The sequence below is a fragment of the Arachis hypogaea genome, chromosome 11 (genome assembly GCF_003086295.3).
Source record: "Arachis hypogaea cultivar Tifrunner chromosome 11, arahy.Tifrunner.gnm2.J5K5, whole genome shotgun sequence".
Classification (NCBI taxonomy): domain Eukaryota; kingdom Viridiplantae; phylum Streptophyta; class Magnoliopsida; order Fabales; family Fabaceae; genus Arachis; species Arachis hypogaea.
Genome location: NC_092046.1, coordinates 114,774,615 through 114,796,247, shown reverse-complemented (window position 1 = coordinate 114,796,247; position 21,633 = coordinate 114,774,615). Strand labels below are relative to the sequence as shown.

The 21,633-nt window shown below is 36.9% G+C and overlaps 1 protein-coding gene and 1 long non-coding RNA gene across 3 annotated transcripts; both read right to left on the bottom strand.

The window, feature by feature from the left end:
- Nucleotides 1–9,992: 9,992 nt before the first annotated feature.
- Nucleotides 9,993–12,808, bottom strand: LOC114924736 (uncharacterized). Its single transcript, XR_003812145.2, has 2 exons — nt 12,663–12,808; nt 9,993–10,261 (listed from the first exon to the last, which is right to left on the bottom strand). It is a non-coding gene; the product is annotated as an uncharacterized lncRNA (long non-coding RNA).
- A 3,545-nt stretch (nt 12,809–16,353) lies between these two features.
- LOC112722397 (uncharacterized) lies at nt 16,354–20,450 on the bottom strand. Of its 2 annotated transcripts, none has more exons than XM_025773407.3 (6): nt 19,622–20,450; nt 18,688–18,928; nt 18,391–18,591; nt 18,205–18,297; nt 18,017–18,118; nt 16,354–16,782 (listed from the first exon to the last, which is right to left on the bottom strand). In XM_025773407.3, exons 3-6 carry the CDS (start codon nt 18,544–18,546, stop codon nt 16,732–16,734), a joined length of 402 nt encoding a protein of 133 aa, XP_025629192.1. In that variant the 5' UTR covers nt 18,547–18,591; nt 18,688–18,928; nt 19,622–20,450; the 3' UTR covers nt 16,354–16,731. The 2 variants fall into 2 exon arrangements, with proteins under 2 accessions (XP_025629192.1, XP_025629191.1); XM_025773406.3 differs by having other exon boundaries at nt 16,354–16,762; nt 19,622–20,441.
- Between the last annotated feature and the right edge of the window lie 1,183 nt (nt 20,451–21,633).

Here is a 21,633-nt window from a genome sequence, read left to right as displayed (position 1 = left end):
ATGGACTGAGATAAGAAGTGCTCAAACCCTTGTGACTTGTCATTTTTATGAGCCCTAGGTTGATGTATGTATGTGATATTGGTTATGTTAGTGTATTTGGTGATGTTGGTGCACAATTGGGAGATTGGTATTGCTTGAGGAGCTTTGGTGAGGCTTGGAGCTAAGGTTGGTGAAGACTTCCAAAGAAGAGGATCAATTGGTTTGGCTACAAGAGGTACGGTTTAAGTTTCATTTAAGTATCGTGTGTTGTGATGAGAATTCCTAGGCTAGATGCCCCTAGGATTAAGTTTGGATTGTGTAAATGGTTGGTGCTAATATGCATAGTTGGTATGTAATGTGAATTAATAATTTGGGTTGAGAATTGTGTGGCCTTGTATGCTTGGTGTATTGAGAATTTGATGTACTGGGTAATGAGTATTGATTTGTGGTTTATGCATTTAAATTATGATATTGGGCCGGAGGCCGTGGATTTTGGGCCGGAGGCCGAAAAAAGGTAAGAAAGGTAAGTTGATGTGTGCATTGTATGATGACACAAGTGATTGGATGAATTTCAGATAATGAATATATGAATGATTGGGTTGGTTATTGAATAATAAGGTTTGAGGAGTTGAGGTATGGGATTTGGTAAATTTGGGTGCAATTATATAGATGAGGTATGTTGGTTTTGGTTGAGATATATTATATGGTCATATATGTGATTATGATTATTGATGCCTTGATGGTATGATGATGCATTAGAGATATGTTTGTCGTGATATATGCTTGAGGAATGATTAAGGTTGATTTGTGGGTAAAGCCACGTGATAGTGAGTACGATATTGATTATGTATACTGATGGTTGATTGGAAATAGTGTTGTTGAAATTTGGCATGAGAAAGAGTATATGATATGTAAATGTGTTTGAGTTTGAGAAAGTGTCAACGTGCGAGTTGAGGAGGCTTGATGTTGATTTTGGTATATTTTGATTGATTTCAAAGAAAAGGCTGAAATTGGCATGTTTTGATTGATTTTGAAAAGAGTTGAAAATGACTTGTTTTGAAAATGGCACTTTGTGGTTTTGTATGGAAACATGGTTTTGGGGCATACTTTGACGGGACATAACCTGGACTACGGATCTCTGTTTTCTGCCAAATCTGTTTAGAAATGAAATTGGATCCGGGATGTCCATGTCGTTCGAAGGACGGGTGAAAAACAATTTAAAATGAGAGAGTTATGTCCGTCGGAAGATTGGGGGTTGAATCTGTAAATTCTGCAGCTTTTAACTTAGAAAATTTTTAGCAGAACGACCCTAGGCGCGTAGGCGCACCTGGCGCGTGCGCGCCGTTCTTCCAGAAAGCACCATCCACGCGTGCGCGTGGTGTGCGCGGGCGCGTCGATGCGCTGTACCAAATTCCCATCTATTTTCCAGAGAGTTGTGCCAGGGTCGTGCCAGTTTTGTGCCTGAGCGCAAGAGCACCCACGCGTACGCGTGGCTGACGCTTGCGCGCCGTTTGGATATTTTTCAACCCGCGCGTTCGCGCGTATGACGCTTGCGCGTCGATGAGTTTTTGGCCATCCACGCGTGCGCGTGGAGTGCGCGTACGCGTGGCCCTATTTTCATGCCAAAGTTGATTTTTGAGTTTTTAAAGCCAAACCTCATACTTTTAAGCCTCCGATCTCACCCCTTATGTATCAAATCATTATGGTATGCCTAGCAATGAGGAAGGAGCTAGGGGATGTGGTAACTTGCGAGTGAAGCAAGGGAAAAGGTTATGATCAATGATGATCAGATATGATTATATGAGATATGGAGGATGGCGGTGGAAGTACCGTGTATGCCATGAGCCAAAGGGCTATATTTATTGATAAATGGTTGGTTCTTGATTGGACCATGAGCCGGATGGCTGAGTTCTTGCCAGATACGGCAGAGCCATGTTGATAAATTGGCTAGTTCTGGATTGAACTGTGAGCCGGGTGGCTGAGTTATTGCCGAGTTACGGCAAAGCCATTATGGATTATGGATGAGTATAAAGGCATATATGATAAATTAACGAATATGATAAATGAATAATGATGAAAAATGTTGAATGTAAGCATGCTTGTGTTTTCTCTCTGGTTGTAAGGGTGACAGGGCACCGATACCCTCTAATGGCGACAGGGCGCAGATACCCTCTAATGGCGACAGGGCGCAGATACCCTCTAATGGTGACAGGGCACATATTCCCTCTAATGATATTAATACGCAACAGAGAGACTGTGCCCGGGTTAGCTACCGGACATGTCGGGTTGGCTTGATAACCGACAGATGATATCATCAGCCATAGGGCAGGCATTCATCATTTGCATATGTTTGAATTGTTTGGGTTTGCCTATTTGTTTTGGATTTCTACATTATATATGCTAAGTTACCTGATTATGTGCTACTTGTTCTACTTGTACCCTAATTGTGTATTACTTGCCTGTATTGCTTGTGTTTGTACAACTGAGAGGCCCCTCATGTTGGTGTCGGTGGAGGTTGAGGGCTGTTCTTGATGAGATGAATTGGTGATGCGATTGCATGATGATGGTGATCATTAGTTGAGATGATTTGTGTAACACCCTAACTACCAAATCTCACACTTCCGGCTGCGCGACTCTGATAGTTCGGACATTACGACGACTTTATATTATTTAATACTAAAATATGAGCCTGTTTAAAACTTTAAATCGCAATACCGATCCAAAAATACTTTCATCCGATATCATACATCCATAAATACCATACAACTTACAAAACTCATAAAGAGTACATCCATATATATACATACATATATATAAGTAATATTACAACCATAATCCAATACAATTCCTATCCCTCTTACAGATTATATCAAGATAAAGGTGAGGGTACAATAAACCATAGCTAAAACAATACAGAGCATCACAACAATTAAATAAGCTCTTCGTAACTTCTGCGCCCATATCCTGAAAGGGGAAAAATGTAGGGGGGGTGAGAACATCATCCTCGAAAGGGTTCTCAGTAGAGGGTTTTTGGGAATTACTGTAATAGGATACGTGAAGATAACCGCACCAGTGATTCATAACCGTCTTATGCCTCTTTTCAAAAACAACGGTTTACAATAGAAGTAAAGTCGGAAATCTTTTCTGAAAGAGGAACCATTCAATTCTCAAAAACTCAAAAGCCTTTCAAAACGGTTTATCTATACTGAAACAAAATAGGCTTTCATATTTTATTCCAAATCAGAAATATAAAACCGAAATCAACCATCGGTTCATCTCATTTCAACCACGGCCCTAGGCCCAAACAATCCAACAATCAAACAATCACCACAGTCCAACAGAATCCCAGTAGCAAACACAAATAGGAAGTTCAAGCACAAACAAACAGTTATTACAAGTAGAACAGTTAGCAATTAATCACATAGGCAAACCAAGTATAATATGCACACCCAACCAATGTCACACAAATGCATATGATGCATGCCTGTCCCTAGTGGCTGATGATATCATCTGTCGGTTACCAAGCCAACCCGACGTATCCGGTAGCTAACCCGGACACAGTCTCTCTGTTGCGCTTTATTATCATTAGAGGGTATCTGCGCCCTGTCGCCATTAGAGGGTATCTGCGCCCTGTCGCCATTAGAGGTCGGTGCCCTGTCACCCTTACAACCAGAGAGAAAACACAAGCATACTCGCATACAACATTCATCTCAGCTATCCGGCTTAAGTTCACAATTCATTCAATTGCATACATGCATTTATACTCAACCATGGATCACCATCCATCTCAGCCATCCGGCTCACGGTTCAATTCAGAACCAGCCAATTTATCAATAAATACAGCCCTTCGGCTTAAGTTCATAATTCATAATCAGTCATACGGCTCACAACTCATTCGGCAATCAGCCATAGTTCAATAGCATACACGGCCATTCCGGCTCACAACAAAACAACACTTCCACCATTCAACATCATCAAATTCATAAAACCGGCATTTAAGCCATAAATCACTTTTCTCAAGCCATTTCACTTTGAAATCAAATTTCAACTCTTTTTAGCCTTGGCTTTAAAGATCTCATTTCTCAAATCATCTCAGGCTCATAAGCCAAATTTACTCAAAGTGAGTTCCCTTTTTAAAACAAAGCCACTCTCGGCATTCCCTTTCCAAAACTTCCAAAATCATGGAAAGTTAAAGATTCTTCTTGGGAACATTCAAAATCACCCATCCAACAATGGGATTTTATAACAAAAGTTTCTTGCCAGAGTCCCAAGTCTTTAGGGAAGGTCAACTTATATAAATTCCTTAAAATTCATTGAAACTTTTAAAATCATAGATTCCCGGTTCAAGTAAACAAAACTGAATTTATTATGAAACCGATCATACAAAATCACAAGTTCCAACCCGGTCCAAAAATCAACTCATTTGAAACGGAACCGGTTCATTTGAATCAAACCACTTTCAGGTTTCTTTTTGGAACCCATTTTTCTAGCTCTTCCAAAATGCCTCAAACTTGATTACTCAATCAAAAGTCTAAATTCCTTTAAAATCACTAAAAGCTCCTTTTTATATTGAAATCAATATTAGAGCATCATTCTTTCCTTCAGTGATTCAAACTGTACAAATAGTTCGTTTCTAAATAAGCCGAACTCAACGCATAAAGTTCATTAAATAAATTAAGCTTGAAAACATAAATATTCTCTTAATAAATCAATTAATACAATTTCTCAAATCCAACCCTTTTTAAATAACTTTACAAACAAGAGTAGGATTTTGTAGAAATTTCGGCAGCACCTCCCCTAAAACTTGGACTTTTGCCACCCGGTTCGGGTCCCAACTAAACCGATTCTCATTCCTTTTTAACAGCCCAAAACCAGAAATCAATTCAAAAGCAAACTAAATCCAACAGTCGCCTCAGTGGCATATCTCAAGGAAACTATTTCAGAAATCAACTCAATATCAATCAATTTAACTCATTTCCAAAGCTTTAAAGAATCGGTTCAGCAACAAATCATTTATCAAAACCAAATCAGTGAAAGCAAACCAGGTTGAATTCCAAAGAGTATTCTATCTTTCACATCATCAAAACAATTGACTCAATTCAAACCAATCCTTAACGGATTAAACTCAGATTTCAAATATTTAAAGAATCAGCTTCAAAACATTACATTTCACAAAGCCGCACAACAACTCAGCCAAACCAACATCCATAAACATTCGAGTCAATCAAATAATACATAAGACCGACACAATCACCAAATACACATTTTCTCACATCAGTATCCATATGTAATAATTCCAACATATAGAAATATAGTTTTTGGAAAGCGCCCCTACCTCACAACATTGGAACCACAACCCAACTCGTTAACCAACTCCTTTTATCTCGACCCGAAATCACCGGCAATCAAAATCTCGGCTCTGCCCGCTCTCTCAAAAGCAGAAACAGCCCCAAACGGCACAAGCAAACCGGATTCTAGCTCCTAAAACCATTAACATTACGATTACTTTATTACACAGAACAGAACACTAACGCAGAGCTCTCGAAACCGGAATACTTACTGAAACTAAGAAAGAACGGCTGAACCGAACAGCAACGGCCTCTGAACCGGTTGGGCGGTAGCCCCAACAGCCACCTCAAGCGGCAGCGGCAACGAATTCCAATCACGACAACTGAAACCAACATGCAGTGACCATAATATTCTCGGAATTCAAAAGGACGGAGGCTAATGACAAGACCCTTACCGGCAGTGGCTTTTTCGGTGATGGTAGCGAGGTTTTCCGACGGCATGAGCTTACCGGCACACCCCATGAACGACGACAAGGCTCCCGACAGCTGCTGGGCGCAGCGGCAGGGACAGCTCCGCGGTAGTTCTTCTCCGGCGTGGCTCTCCTCCTCTGACTCTCTTCCTTTCTCCAGCAATGGTGGGTCTTCAGTGACGACACCAGCCACAACAGGGACGGCGACGGTGAGACCCCAACAGCGAGGAGATTCACGGCGGCAGAGCAACCCAGACTGGCGACGGCGCGACTGGAGGCCACGGCGACGCTGGCAACGCGAAAAGGGTTCCGACGCGGTGGGTCGCGCTCCTCGCGTCACTGGCCGCGTCCTCCTCCCTCAGAGTCGCGCGGTGTCTCTCTCCCCTCTGGGCTTCTTCCTTCGTGACGTTAATGGCGGCGACGCTCCTCCTCGCACGGTTCTGACAGCAGCTCATGGATGGACCAAACGACGGCGGCACATGGACGGTGGCGCGGCGGCGACGCGTGGGTCGATGGCAGGGCGCGGGTCCATCTCTCCCTGTTTCGCGACCTCTCCTTTTGTCGTTCAGATCTCATTTCCTTCTCCCTCAAATCTCTCTTTCTCTTTGTTTCTTTCTTTCTTGGAGAACAAAGGAAACTGTGTGTGTCGTTGTTGTTGCTGCTGCGCAGCAAAGGCAGTGAGGAAAGGGGTTGGGCTGCGCAGCGTGGAGGAAGGATGGAAGGGAATGGGTTTAGCAAAATTAGGGTTAGGGGCATTATAGTAATTTTACATAAAATTGGGGATAATATAGTAATTGAAACCCAAATTAAATTCAACACTATTTGTACATAGAAAATACTATTTGCTCATCAATTTCACAAATTATTTTCAATAAAATGCCCAAATCAAAATAATTAGAAATAATATAATTAATTTCTCTCTTTTTCAAAATAGCAGTAGTAATATTTAAAATATTACTTATCTAATCCAAATTTTATAAAATCCTTATTATTTCATAACTATCAACCTTATACGTTAAATATAGAAAATAATCCAATAATTATAAAATTGGATAATAATCATAACTTATCTCAAATCCAATAAATCAAAACTTGCCTTAATTATCTTTAATAAAATAATCTCTGAATTTAAGGCTATAAATAATTGTAGGATTTGAGACTTGATCATAATAAGACTTTTCAAAGATTCTGGGTCTTACATTCTACCCACCTTATAAAAATTTTCGCCCTCGAAAATTGATACAAAATGAAAGAAATTCCATAACAGTTCACCCTTGAACACATTTAAGGAAGAAGTAAAAATATCTCAAAATATAATCATATATATACGATTTTCAAATACTTTGATCGTCATATGCACAATGGTGCAAAGATAGGAGTGTGATTGCAAAGCAAACATTACAAGGTAGGCTCGATGCAAAAGATAACATGGATCAATCATGTGATAGTAGGGCAAAGCATCAAAGGCTATAAAACAGGATGGGGTTAAAACAACGTGCTTAACATCCACACACTAATCTCATATCAACCTCAAGGCTTCAACTTTCTAACCTCATCAGGCACTTTTCAACCTCATAGCCAATCATAAGCCTAACACCCGCAAGCTCGTTTGCAAGGGACAAAACACACACAACTCATCATAACATTACACACCTACCGCTTCACCTTTCATATACACATATCACGTCTTAAAGAACTAACGTATCGCGTTACGTATACGTCTACAAGTCGCACGTGATATCAAAACAATTCTCGAGTCTACTCAGAAGGATACAAGATTTAAAGAGGAGAGTCAAATGTCAAGGATAATACTCAAAGAGTTGAGAGAATGTATCCAGTTCCAGAATAACAAGGATGTTCGAGCAATGAAGTTTGCTAGACACAATTCAATTGATAACTTCAAAGATAACCCTTAGATCAAAGAAGCTCAATAGGATCAATAAGAAGAAAACCAGTGCATCAATTTGAAACAAACTCAAGCTGAGTCGAGAAAGCATGAGGTTTACAGAAGAGAATATTTCAAACCCAAGACAAAACTCACAGAACTTAAGAGCATGATTAAAAAATACTTCCAAATACATTGTTCATAAAAGAATTGAAAACTTGCGGAAAAAAAACCACTTCGCAGTCTGAAATAGAAGGTTAAGTAACAATATCCTTCAAGAGAGTAACAAAAGCATAACCGTGTCTTTGCTTTAATGCAAATTCACGTTGAAGTAGACTTTGTAGAGTTCTAAAACAAAATGCACACAAGTTTGACTAATAGCTAAAATATTTCCTCAAACATTTTAGAAAGATAGTTAGGTGCACAACCTAACCAAAAGCAATCATAAAACTCGGAAGAGAATCAAATGCTTGTTCAAAAATTCCCAAAGTTCATATTCAAACAAGCGTGTATAACATTCATAGCAAGGGTGAAAGAGGAAGTCAAACTCTTTTTAGAAAAGAAATTCCGAGATAAAAATTTGCTTACAATTTGGTAAAGGAAATAAGTGGTGCATTAGAACAAACCAGTTTCCACTAAACAAGGAAGCTTTCCAAAACCTCATTTAAAATGGCGCATGCCAACTTTAAATTAATTTCGTCAAAATTGGACAATGGTTTCAATCTCAATCAAACAACAGAAATAAATTCCATCTAGTATTCTTCCAAAGAGAATTCAAAATTCCTTTGAAAGTTCAAAACAAGACTCCAAAAGTGTTTCTTGAAATCACCATCTCAGAAGAACATTCAAGAAGTTTAAGATGTACTAAAAATGAGTCAAGCCTTGCAAGAAAGGATCTTAAACCAAAGTAGTCCAAACAAGATTTACTAGGCATGAGTCATCAAACAAGCTTTCAATTGATCCAAAAGAATACAAAAGTCATAGGAAAAGACAACTCAACCATTAGTAATTTCTCAAGGATAAATCTTTGACTAAAAACTCTTGCAGAGATAATGAGAGAATAAACGATGTACTAATTTGAAACGAATCAAACTTACTCATATACGAATGAGATTCACAAAAAGGAAAAACCAAGATCAATGGCAATATTCACAAGATGCAGAAGATCAGTTAAAAACAAGGTCAAACATGACATTCATGGAGATGGAAGATTTTATAGAGAATTTAGTCCGTTCATAGGAAGAAAGCTATGAGTTCAAAATTTTCAAAAGAACAACAATGGCATAACTCAGGTGGTATGCTAAATCAAACTCAAATAAAAATGAATTAAGTAAAGTTTATCAAACAAAACTCAACCGGGACAAAAGCGAGAAATCCCCTTTTTTTTTCCAGAATTTCGGAAAATATCCAAATACACAATTAAATAAAGATGTCCATTGGAACTATAGTAAAATTACTAGAAAGTCAAATTTACTTTTAAGGTAAGTGCAATTGCGTAAACCAGTAAAAGTACAGGCAAGGTATTAGAAAGAAATAGTTGTTAAACTGCATAAATAATTTCAAAGTTTCAGATATAGAAAAGTATATATCTAATCAACAGCAATTTATAAAATCTCAAAATTGGCTGTGATCACTGTCCAGTAAGAGAAAAACTGAATTAACAATTTCTCAAAAAATGGAATCAGAACCCGGAGTTAAAAGTCACAGCACATTAAGACAAGTTCAAGGCTATATCAAAGAATACTTGAATCAAGAAGAACTCAAACAGAGGAAGATAGATGCAACAAGGATCTTAAACCAGCATATGCACTTAAGGTCAAACAAGAATGCATATGGATAGAGGAATAGAGTTGAAAAAGTCAAACTACTTTTCAGAAGGACTAGCAAACAAGAACTTCAAGTTAGGATATAAAAGAACGGGTCGACTTGAACAAAATTCAAGACACACAACTGAATAGCCTCGAGAAATAGTCTCCAACTTTTCCAAAACCCGCGATTCGCTTTACTCAAAACTCGGATTTCATCTATGATAAGCCATCAGTGCTTTCATATACATAATTCACTAGTATTAAGCCGGCCAAACTTAATACCAAGAATTATGCAATGCAAGACTAACAGCGTTAATCAATAGACTGTCATGTGCATAAAGCTCTAATTCTCGTCATTCGACAAGACCTAATACATGACAAACACTCAGAGTATGCAACTAAAGCATAGTCGGTCCATTCCTCAGGCTCTACAGGAAGGACTGCTCTGATACCATAATGTAACACCCTAACTACCAAAGCTCACACTTCCGGCTGCGCGACTCTGATAGTTCGGACATTACGACGACTTTATATTATTTAATACTAAAATATGAGCCTGTTTAAAACTTTAAATTGCAATACCGATCCAAAAATACTTTCATCCGATATCATACATCCATAAATACCATACAACTTACAAAACTCATAAAGAGTACATCCATATATATACATACATATATATAAGTAATATTACAACCATAATCCAATACAATTCCTATCCCTCTTACAGATTATATCAAGATAAAGGTGAGGGTACAATAAACCATAGCTAAAACAATACAGAGCATCACAACAATTAAATAAGCTCTTCGTAACTTCTGCGCCCATATCCTGAAAGGGGAAAAATGTAGGGGGGGTGAGAACATCATCCTCGAAAGGGTTCTCAGTAGAGGGTTTTTGGGAATTACTGTAATAGGATACGTGAAGATAACCGCACCAGTGATTCATAACCGTCTTATGCCTCTTTTCAAAAACAACGGTTTACAATAGAAGTAAAGTCGGAAATCTTTTCTGAAAGAGGAACCATTCAATTCTCAAAAACTCAAAAGCCTTTCAAAACGGTTTATCTATACTGAAACAAAATAGGCTTTCATATTTTATTCCAAATCAGAAATATAAAACCGAAATCAACCATCGGTTCATCTCATTTCAACCACGGCCCTAGGCCCAAACAATCCAACAATCAAACAATCACCACAGTCCAACAGAATCCCAGTAGCAAACACAAATAGGAAGTTCAAGCACAAACAAACAGTTATTACAAGTAGAACAGTTAGCAATTAATCACATAGGCAAACCAAGTATAATATGCACACCCAACCAATGTCACACAAATGCATATGATGCATGCCTGTCCCTAGTGGCTGATGATATCATCTGTCGGTTACCAAGCCAACCCGACGTATCCGGTAGCTAACCCGGACACAGTCTCTCTGTTGCGCTTTATTATCATTAGAGGGTATCTGCGCCCTGTCGCCATTAGAGGGTATCTGCGCCCTGTCGCCATTAGAGGGTATCTGCGCCCTGTCGCCATTAGAGGGTATCGGTGCCCTGTCACCCTTACAACCAGAGAGAAAACACAAGCATACTCGCATACAACATTCATCTCAGCCATCCGGCTTAAGTTCACAATTCATTCAATTGCATACATGCATTTATACTCAACCATGGATCACCATCCATCTCAGCCATCCGGCTCACGGTTCAATTCAGAACCAGCCAATTTATCAATAAATACAGCCCTTCGGCTTAAGTTCATAATTCATAATCAGTCATACGGCTCACAACTCATTCGGCAATCAGCCATAGTTCAATAGCATACACGGCCATTCCGGCTCACAACAAAACAACACTTCCACCATTCAACATCATCAAATTCATAAAACCGGCATTTAAGCCATAAATCACTTTTCTCAAGCCATTTCACTTTGAAATCAAATTTCAACTCTTTTTAGCCTTGGCTTTAAAGATCTCATTTCTCAAATCATCTCAGGCTCATAAGCCAAATTTACTCAAAGTGAGTTCCCTTTTTAAAACAAAGCCACTCTCGGCATTCCCTTTCCAAAACTTCCAAAACCATGGAAAGTTAAAGATTCTTCTTGGGAACATTCAAAATCACCCATCCAACAATGGGATTTTATAACAAAAGTTTCTTGCCAGAGTCCCAAGTCTTTAGGGAAGGTCAACTTATATAAATTCCTTAAAATTCATTGAAACTTTTAAAATCATAGATTCCCGGTTCAAGTAAACAAAACTGAATTTATTATGAAACCGATCATACAAAATCACAAGTTCCAACCCGGTCCAAAAATCAACTCATTTGAAACGGAACCGGTTCATTTGAATCAAACCACTTTCAGGTTTCTTTTTGGAACCCATTTTTCTAGCTCTTCCAAAATGCCTCAAACTTGATTACTCAATCAAAAGTCTAAATTCCTTTAAAATCACTAAAAGCTCCTTTTTATATTGAAATCAATATTAGAGCATCATTCTTTCCTTCAGTGATTCAAACTGTACAAATAGTTCGTTTCTAAATAAGCCGAACTCAACGCATAAAGTTCATTAAATAAATTAAGCTTGAAAACATAAATATTCTCTTAATAAATCAATTAATACAATTTCTCAAATCCAACCCTTTTTAAATAACTTTACAAACAAGAGTAGGATTTTGTAGAAATTTCGGCAGCACCTCCCCTAAAACTTGGACTTTTGCCACCCGGTTCGGGTCCCAACTAAACCGATTCTCATTCCTTTTTAACAGCCCAAAACCAGAAATCAATTCAAAAGCAAACTAAATCCAACAGTCGCCTCAGTGGCATATCTCAAGGAAACTATTTCAGAAATCAACTCAATATCAATCAATTTAACTCATTTCCAAAGCTTTAAAGAATCGGTTCAGCAACAAATCATTTATCAAAACCAAATCAGTGAAAGCAAACCAGGCTGAATTCCAAAGAGTATTCTATCTTTCACATCATCAAAACAATTGACTCAATTCAAACCAATCCTCAACGGATTAAACTCAGATTTCAAATATTTAAAGAATCAGCTTCAAAACATTACATTTCACAAAGCCGCACAACAACTCAGCCAAACCAACATCCATAAACATTCGAGTCAATCAAATAATACATAAGACCGACACAATCACCAAATACACATTTTCTCACATCAGTATCCATATGTAATAATTCCAACATATAGAAATATAGTTTTTGGAAAGCGCCCCTACCTCACAACATTGGAACCACAACCCAACTCGTTAACCAACTCCTTTTATCTCGACCCGAAATCACCGGCAATCAAAATCTCGGCTCTGCCCGCTCTCTCAAAAGCAGAAACAGCCCCAAACGGCACAAGCAAACCGGATTCTAGCTCCTAAAACCATTAACATTACGATTACTTTATTACACAGAACAGAACACTAACGCAGAGCTCTCGAAACCGGAATACTTACTGAAACTAAGAAAGAACGGCTGAACCGAACAACAACGGCCTCTGAACCGGTTGGGCGGTAGCCCCAACAGCCACCTCAAGCGGCAGCGGCAACGAATTCCAATCACGACAACTGAAACCAACATGCAGTGACCATAATATTCTCGGAATTCAAAAGGACGGAGGCTAATGACAAGACCCTTACCGGCAGTGGCTTTTTCGGTGATGGTAGCGAGGTTTTCCGACGGCATGAGCTTACCGGCACACCCCATGAACGACGACAAGGCTCCCGACAGCTGCTGGGCGCAGCGGCAGGGACAGCTCCGCGGTAGTTCTTCTCCGGCGTGGCTCTCCTCCTCTGACTCTCTTCCTTTCTCCAGCAATGGTGGGTCTTCAGTGACGACACCAGCCACAACAGGGACGGCGACGGTGAGACCCCAACAGCGAGGAGATTCACGGCGGCAGAGCAACCCAGACTGGCGACGGCGCGACTGGAGGCCACGGCGACGCTGGCAACGTGAAAAGGGTTCCGACGCGGTGGGTCGTGCTCCTCGCGTCACTGGCCGCGTCCTCCTCCCTCAGAGTCGCACGGTGTCTCTCTCCCCTCTGGGCTTCTTCCTTCGTGACGTTAATGGCGGCGACGCTCCTCCTCGCACGGTTCTGACAGCAGCTCATGGATGGACCAAACGACGGTGGCACATGGACGGTGGCGCGGCGGCGACGCGTGGGTCGATGGCAGGGCGCGGGTCCATCTCTCCCTGTTTCGCGACCTCTCCTTTTGTCGTTCAGATCTCCTTTCCTTCTCCCTCAAATCTCTCTTTCTCTTTGTTTCTTTCTTTCTTGGAGAACAAAGGAAACTGTGTGTGTCGTTGTTGTTGCTGCTGCGCAGCAAAGGCAGTGAGGAAAGGGGTTGGGCTGCGCAGCATGGAGGAAGGATGGAAGGGAATGGGTTTAGCAAAATTAGGATTAGGGGCATTATAGTAATTTCACATAAAATTGGGGATAATATAGTAATTGAAACCCAAATTAAATTCAACACTATTTGTACATAGAAAATACTATTTGCTCATCAATTTCACAAATTATTTTCAATAAAATGCCCAAATCAAAATAATTAGAAATAATATAATTAATTTCTCTCTTTTTCAAAATAGCAGTAGTAATATTTAAAATATTACTTATCTAATCCAAATCTTATAAAATCCTTATTATTTCATAACTATCAACCTTATACTTTAAATATAGAAAATAATCCAATAATTATAAAATTGGATAATAATCATAACTTATCTCAAATTCAATAAATCAAAACTTGCCTTAATTATCTTTAATAAAATAATCTCTGAATTTAAGGCTATAAATAATTGTAGGATTTGAGACTTGATCATAATAAGACTTTTCAAAGATTCTGGGTCTTACAATTTGAGCTCCCTGGGTAGACGCAGTGATGTGGTTTCACTAGTTCCAGGGAGGGCATGATATATTGATATAGAATTGCTGAGACAGCACGACTGATGATGGCTTTTTTTATGATTCTGAAATCTGATTCGTGGGAGAGTCAGCGAGTTGGGAGTCATATGAGATGTGATCTAGATTTAGTATTCCCTTACGACAGATGCCTATTTATAGATTAGTGAGAATCTAGGCTGGATACTTGGTGAAAAGGAGTTTAGGATGCTTGGTGAGTTTTTATTGCAGTACATTGTATTTATTTGGCACTTTTACCGTACTGGGAACCCATGGGCCCGGGGTTCTCATTCCGTATATATCTCTTGTTTTTCAGATACAGGTCCAGGTGCTCAGAAGTGAGTTTGTGGGTCGTCTGAGAGACGGCGAAGATCTTTATTTCCTCTACTTTGTGTTTGATTAGAATCTCTCCACCTATGTTTTGAAAAGATTATATTATGTATTGAACTCTTTTGGAACTTGCCTATAGAGGCTCTTATGTTTCCTTTGGGAGAGATTAGGATGTACTGTTGTCATCTACTTTCATACTGTACCCTAGCCGGCCTAAACTTCGCGGGTCGCGACTAGTGGCTATTTACTTATGTTATATATATCTATCTGTTATCTATCTCTTAATCTCCTCTACGCCTTGTCCGTATATCGTTTTCGGCTTCACGATTTATCTTTTGTTGTCGAAACGTGAGTGATACGTCTTCGCGATTTTATTTCTACTCTTTTCAGGCTTCTCGATTAATACTCTTTTCGAAATTACCTATATTTATATATTAAAAATCCACCTGAGAGTCGTACCACCGTAATATCATTGACTTATGACTCGAGCATAAGGATTTGAATATTAGGGTGTTACAAATTTTATATTTACTTTGAAAAAATTTGATATTTCTGCGAGTAGAGTAGGATAGGGTAGGGTTTAGAACTTTAGGGTGCGGGTAGGGTTAGGGTTGAGAGATTCTCAACCCGCAGGTAGAGTAGAGTAGAGTTTTAATAAAATTTTCAACCCGCAGGTAAGGTTAGGATAGAGTCTAAACCCTACCCTACCCTACTCATTGCCAGTCCTAGTACTGTGTACTTAAAGCTCTACATTCATATTACTCAATTCTCTTTCTCTAGCTAATTGCATTGGAATGGTAAATAACTAAATATATATCCATCTATATGATTCAAGACATATATTATTAATATATTTATTTCTTGTTACTTCTTCCATTCTATCAAATAAAAAGGAATTGATATGGGTATTTTATATATATATATATATATATATATATATGAGCCTAAATTAAAAGAGTGTGTTAGTTATAAAATTAGTTAAGTTTACTGAAGTAATATATCACTACGTTTTGTCATCATTTTGTGTGTCACTACAACAATATAGATTATTTTTTAGGGTTATATGTGTCAAAAAAGAATTAAAATTCGTCAAAAAAATAATTTTTGACACTATTTTAACTATGAAAATATGTTAATAAAAGTTGTGTCAAAAATAGTATTTTTAACATATAAGTAATTGTGAAAAAAGCTTAATCTTATTTTGATAATTATTGGCCGTCAAAAATAATGTTAAAAAATTTGAGAATATATTTTTTGTGATACTTATTAACCGTCAAAAATACTATTTATTTTGACACTTATTGACCATAAAAAATTCTCAACAATAATTTTTTACAATTATTAACCGTGAAATATACTATATCATGGATATTTTTTGACAATTTTTTACCATAAAAAAAACTCAATCATATTTTTTTTGACATTCATTATTATAAAAGTTAAGGTTTCACCTATTATTTATTTTTTAAATAAAAATGACTATAATAATAGACAAAATAAAAATTCTACCACTATGACATGAATATGCTTTCACTTTATCATACATAATCATTGTATAAAATCAAACAAAAACTTTGCAATTTTGATCATTGATCATGATTCAAAACTAGTACAAATAGCATTCTTTATTTAGCATTTGATAAGTATATCAACAACAATTAACACCAAGTACCAAAATCAATACTCAATATCATAATATCATATTAATGTTTTTTTTGTATAGTGCTATATGAATTATACATAAACTCATCAAAGTCTTGAGCATTAATCAAGTGAAGTAGGATTGTTATCACTTTGAACTATAGGCAACCTTCCATCCAATAGTTGCTCAAGTATTCCTGCCATATGATCTACTTTTTTCTTCAAATCTTCCACCTCTATTTTAGAGTCTTCATATTTTTTTTCTGCACATTGAAGCTTTATTTGGAGATCAGAAAATATGAATGATCTAGGACCCCATAACTGTGCAGGTGTCACGCCAGCTCCATAACCACGAACTCGTCCATGTCGTTCAGGTCCAAATACTTCTACCATCACCTCATGTTCATTCATCTCTAATATTCCCTCATTTACTTGAGATGATAATTCCTTAAGTAAATTCTAAAATGGATCAAATCAACCTAATAAAATCAATAAAAATATATGTAAACATGAATATAAATACTTACCGTAAAAATTAATGCCTAATTAATCCAATTTCTTCATTGCATAACAGAACTTTTCAAGACTTTCATAGTCCATTTAAACACTTTTTTCCTAAAAGTTAGATCTCATAAATATCAACATTGCACAATCCTCTTAAATTTATAAAGTAGCTACATTGCACAATCAACATGTTAAGGGTATCTTGCAGAACAATAAAAAAAATTTATAAAGATAATAAGGTTAGTTAGGACTCTTTTCTTATATTGAGTGTTAGGATGTTAGAGTCAGCAGCCAGTTTTGCTGAGTTTGCACCACAGCATGTAATATAAATAAAAGTAGAATGTATGCTTACAGATAGAACAGATTTACTGAATGATATACAAAGTGAGGTCATTTAGTTACAATGCAAAGCTTTCTGCTCTATTTTTCTTCTTGTCTAATCATAATTCAACGCAGTATCTCTTGCATCTTCGCTCATGAGATTTGGTCTAAGGTTGAAATTATTTTTCAAGATCCATGAAATAGAGAGTTAAACAACGTAACTCAAGAATCAACTCAAAACAATCAAGAAGCGTGGTCTCTCAACCTCAAATTATATTTCTAAGATAAAGCACCTGACATACTCTCTTGCAGCATTGGACAGTCCTTTATCCTCAGAAAAACACATTGAAACTTTTTTTTGAAGGTCTCAATGAAGATTATCAAATACTGTTGACTACCATCAATTTCAAAAGTCATTCTCCCTTTGAAAAGTAAAAATCTTGATTCTATATTATGATGATAGACCCAGATACTCATGAATCCCAGCAAATAGAGTGAAAAAAAATTAAATAAAAAGTAAAGAAAAACACTTCTTTATAACTATCACTTAATGCCATAAATCTGTAAGTTATAATAATATAAATCTCTATCACATTCAGCACAGCTGAAGCTAAAACCAAAATCAGAGGCTTCTTTAACAAGCAGAAAATTTAAATAAACTAAGGACAAAACAAACACAATTTTTCAAGACTTTCACAACAAAATCTGAAGCAGAAACAACTTCTAATATACTAGTACTTCCGACAAAGCACAACTAATTTTTTAATGATTCTATCTTTTGTAGAACTTATTTAAAGAATTACACAAGTTATCAAAGAAGGAAGAAATAATTTTGAGAAGTTATCAAAGTAATAAACAAAACTCACAATATGTGATAACATATCTTACAAGTTTTTCTTGAGTTTCTTCATTGCAAGCTTGTTCATTAACATGGGTATGCGTAAGCTCCCAAAGGCGAAGACGGTCAATTTCTTGTCCTGTTTGCTCAAACTGTAGGTACAAATAACATATCTTATAAATATAGCAACTAATAAATATCTTCAAATTAAGTCTATAAATTAGTAAAATTTAGATACCGCCTCTTCAGCTCTTTGTTGGGCTCCCTTAGCACCAGTGGTATGGATAATGCTATTTGCAGCTCGACTCATCTTGTTTTGTTGACTTATTTTCTAATAATTAACAAAATAGGTCATAACATGTGATAAAAGAGGCTAGTTAAATCTAAGTCAATTAACAATTATTATGTCATGTGAAGTACAAACCTGCCAGCCTTCATCAATCCAAAGATTCACAAGGTAATCCCAATCCTCTTTTTCCATTTCCAATGGTATATTGGCTCGAGCAATTTCAGGGTTATCATAAGGTTCAAAATACCTTTTCTTTAATAGATGTCGATAACTCCGATAAGAAAAATTCATTTGAGCCCATACTAAATGCTTTCAACCTTCAACTTTAAAGTATGTCTTAAAAGAACATAACATATACTATTAGTTTGAGTTTTATAAACATAAAAATAAAAAAAGCAAGTGAAAACATAACAAGGAGAACATGAATATTACCAAAACTAGGTCAAACATCTTTATTTTGTTCTCTATTTTGATATCAGCCCATTCTTTAACCTTTAGTGGTGCATTCTTCACATCACGAACTAGAACAGTGCATCTTGATTTGAACAGCTTTGCATTTGGACCAACTGGCCTATTCATTCTCCAGTTTATGTCAAGTCTTTTTCCAGCTGGTAACTTTGCTAACTCAAGATTGCGCATAGGTCCTCTCACTTTTTTTTCGGTGCTACAAAATCTGTTTAAATCAATGAGATAATAGGAGCAAGATGTTATTTTTTCAGACATATATTAGCCTTTGATAAATCAGACATTAAGTTCAAGTTGGCACATGTTAAATTCTATTCTATGCATTGTTCAATACAAGAAATTTATTTAGACAACAAGTGGAGAAAATACAAAGAAAACAGTGAATTTTAATTTAGAGGACAAAAAAATAACTAGCATAGGAAAAAGACAAAAGAAGCATACATTATACATAGACTAGATGGCATAAACCGGGTTCCTAGCTAGCCAAATATATAATAATATACTAGTATATAAGACTCACCTCTGCAGCTTAGAATTTAGTGGGGGGGGGGGAGAATAATAAAGAGCTTGTCTTTGTCACACCTTGCACTGCACTGCACGCACCCACCCCTGACCCATGCCCCTGGCCCTTCCTTCAGTTTTTAATCACTGCCCTTCTCTTCTCTTCTCTTCTCTTTTTTTCTCACACCCCATCACCCTTTAAATCTATATGGTATAGCACTAATATTTTTTGGATTGCAGTCACTAGCTTCAAAGTTTATGGTATAGTATTAATGTCAAAAGGAAGATATACAAATAAAATTAGTCATGCTATTAATATTTTTATGTCAGAAAACTAAATCCACCTCATAATAAATATCCAAAAGAGATTAATGAAATTAAAGAATGCTAAAGAATATACCGGATTCGAATTCTTCTTCATCCACTTCATCATCATTAGAAAGGGAGTCAAATTGCCTTCTAAGTTGTGAGTGACTTGATGAACTTGCTTTTTTTCCATGCACTCCATCATTATTAGAAAGGGAGTCAAATGTCCTTCTAACTTGTGAGTGGCTTGATGAACTTACTTTTTTTCCATGCACTCCATCATCATTAGAAAGAGAGTCAAATGTCCTTCTAACTTGTGAATGACTTGATGAACTTGTTTTTTTTCCATGCTCTCCATCATTATTAGAAAGAAAATCAGCTTGTTGTAAGTGACTTGATGGAGCTAAATTTCTTTTAGATACAAGACTCTGAATCCCTTTCTTTCTTCTAGTAGCAACACTATTAGCAATCTTTGAGGTCTTTGGCTAAATCAACAAATCATATTCATTATTGTAAAAGGCAAAATCTAAGAACTCCTTGACACCTCTCCTATATTGTAAAAGGGCTCTATTCTTAATTTGTATCCAATCCTTGTCCATTGAATATATGACAAGCTTAACATACCTAAAAAAAATATTAAAAATAAGCACCAGAAATCACAAGCCTCAATAGAAAAAAAAAGTTAAAACACAAGTGTAGCTATAATAAAATCCAAAGAATGTATGACACATAGTCCATAGCAAACATATAACGCAACCACTGCTCACTATATACAAAACAAAAAATTAAGGAGCACATATAATGAACAAAAATATAAAAAAGAAAATAGATAAAGAGAAAGTAAAGGGTTAGTTAACAGAGAAAAAGAGAATATATTAGTCATCTAATTTTTTTTAAAAGAAAATGCTAATAGAATATTACTAGTTAACAGGGAATGAAAGAGAGATTGATTTGACAGTGAGAAAAATTAATAGATCAAGATCTCTCCTATAAATTAAATGAAGGATTAAATAATATAAAAATAAAAGCTATTCTATTATACAAGTGAACGGCTTAATGGTGAAAAAAATTTGGAAAAATTAAAAATTACTAGTGAGTTTCTAAACATTTCAATGAAATTAAGCCACAACTCTTAATTAAAAAAAAAATGATCAAATGGTGAGTGGTCGGATGTAACATGAATTTAGTCCTTGGTTTTTGCTGGTTTTAGGGGGATATAGTCGGTTAATTTCTAAGGCTTAATTAAACAACATTATAGTCACTGTCTTTAATTTCTTTTGTTTTTTATTTTTTCTAAAGGACCAAAATATATGACCATAAATAAATAGACAAGTAATTAATATCCCAAATGTACATAAGAAATTGTTAGCATTAAAATTTGGTAACTGATGTATGATCTAGTTATTACTGGAAAGAGTAACGTGTGTTTGTTAATAAAAAGGAGTGTATATGAAGGATCTGCTGCAGCTATACGAAACCAATCCAGCTTTAGTGCAAGAGGTATATTTCCTAATCAAGGAGAGTGATGAGCGGATATTTTATACGCTTTTTGGGGATAATTTCATATAGTTTTGAGTATGTTTTAGTTAGTTTTTAGTCTATTTCTAGTAGTTTTTAGGAAAAATTCATATTTCTGGACTTTACTATGAGTTGTGTGTTTTTCTGTAATTTCAGGTATTTTTCTGGCTGAAATTGAAGGAGCTGAGCAAAAATCTGATTCAGGCTGAAAAAGGACTGCTGATGCTGTTGGATTCTGACCTCCCTGCACTCAAAGTGGATTTTCTGGAGCTACAGAACTCGAAATGGCATGCTTCCAATTGCTTTGGAAAGTAGACATCCAGGGCTTTCCAGCAATATATAATAGTCCATACGTTGCATAAGGATAGATGACGTAAACTGGCGTTCAACGCCAGTTCTCTGCCCAATTCTGGCGTCCAGCGCCAGAAAAGGATCAAAAACTGGAGTTGAACGCCCAAACTGGCACAAAAACTGGCGTTCAACTCCACAAATGGCCTCTGCACGTGGATTGCTTAAAGTCTCAGCCCCAGCACACACCAAGTGGGCCCCAGCACACCAAGTGGGCCCCAGAAGTGGATCTCTGCATCA

Bases quoted from the DNA above. Each gene is read 5' to 3' on its own strand.
- LOC112722397 (XM_025773406.3), bottom strand. From the start codon at position 18,546: ATGAATTTTTCTTATCGGAGTTATCGACATCTATTAAAGAAAAGGTAT. The intron at 18,298-18,390 runs GTTTGTACTTCA...GTTAATTATTAG, and splicing joins GGATTGATGAAGGCTGGCAG to AAAATAAGTCAACAAAACAA. The intron at 16,763-18,016 runs GTAAGATATGTT...GATCCATTTTAG, and splicing joins AAGAAACTCAAGAAAAACTT to AATTTACTTAAGGAATTATC.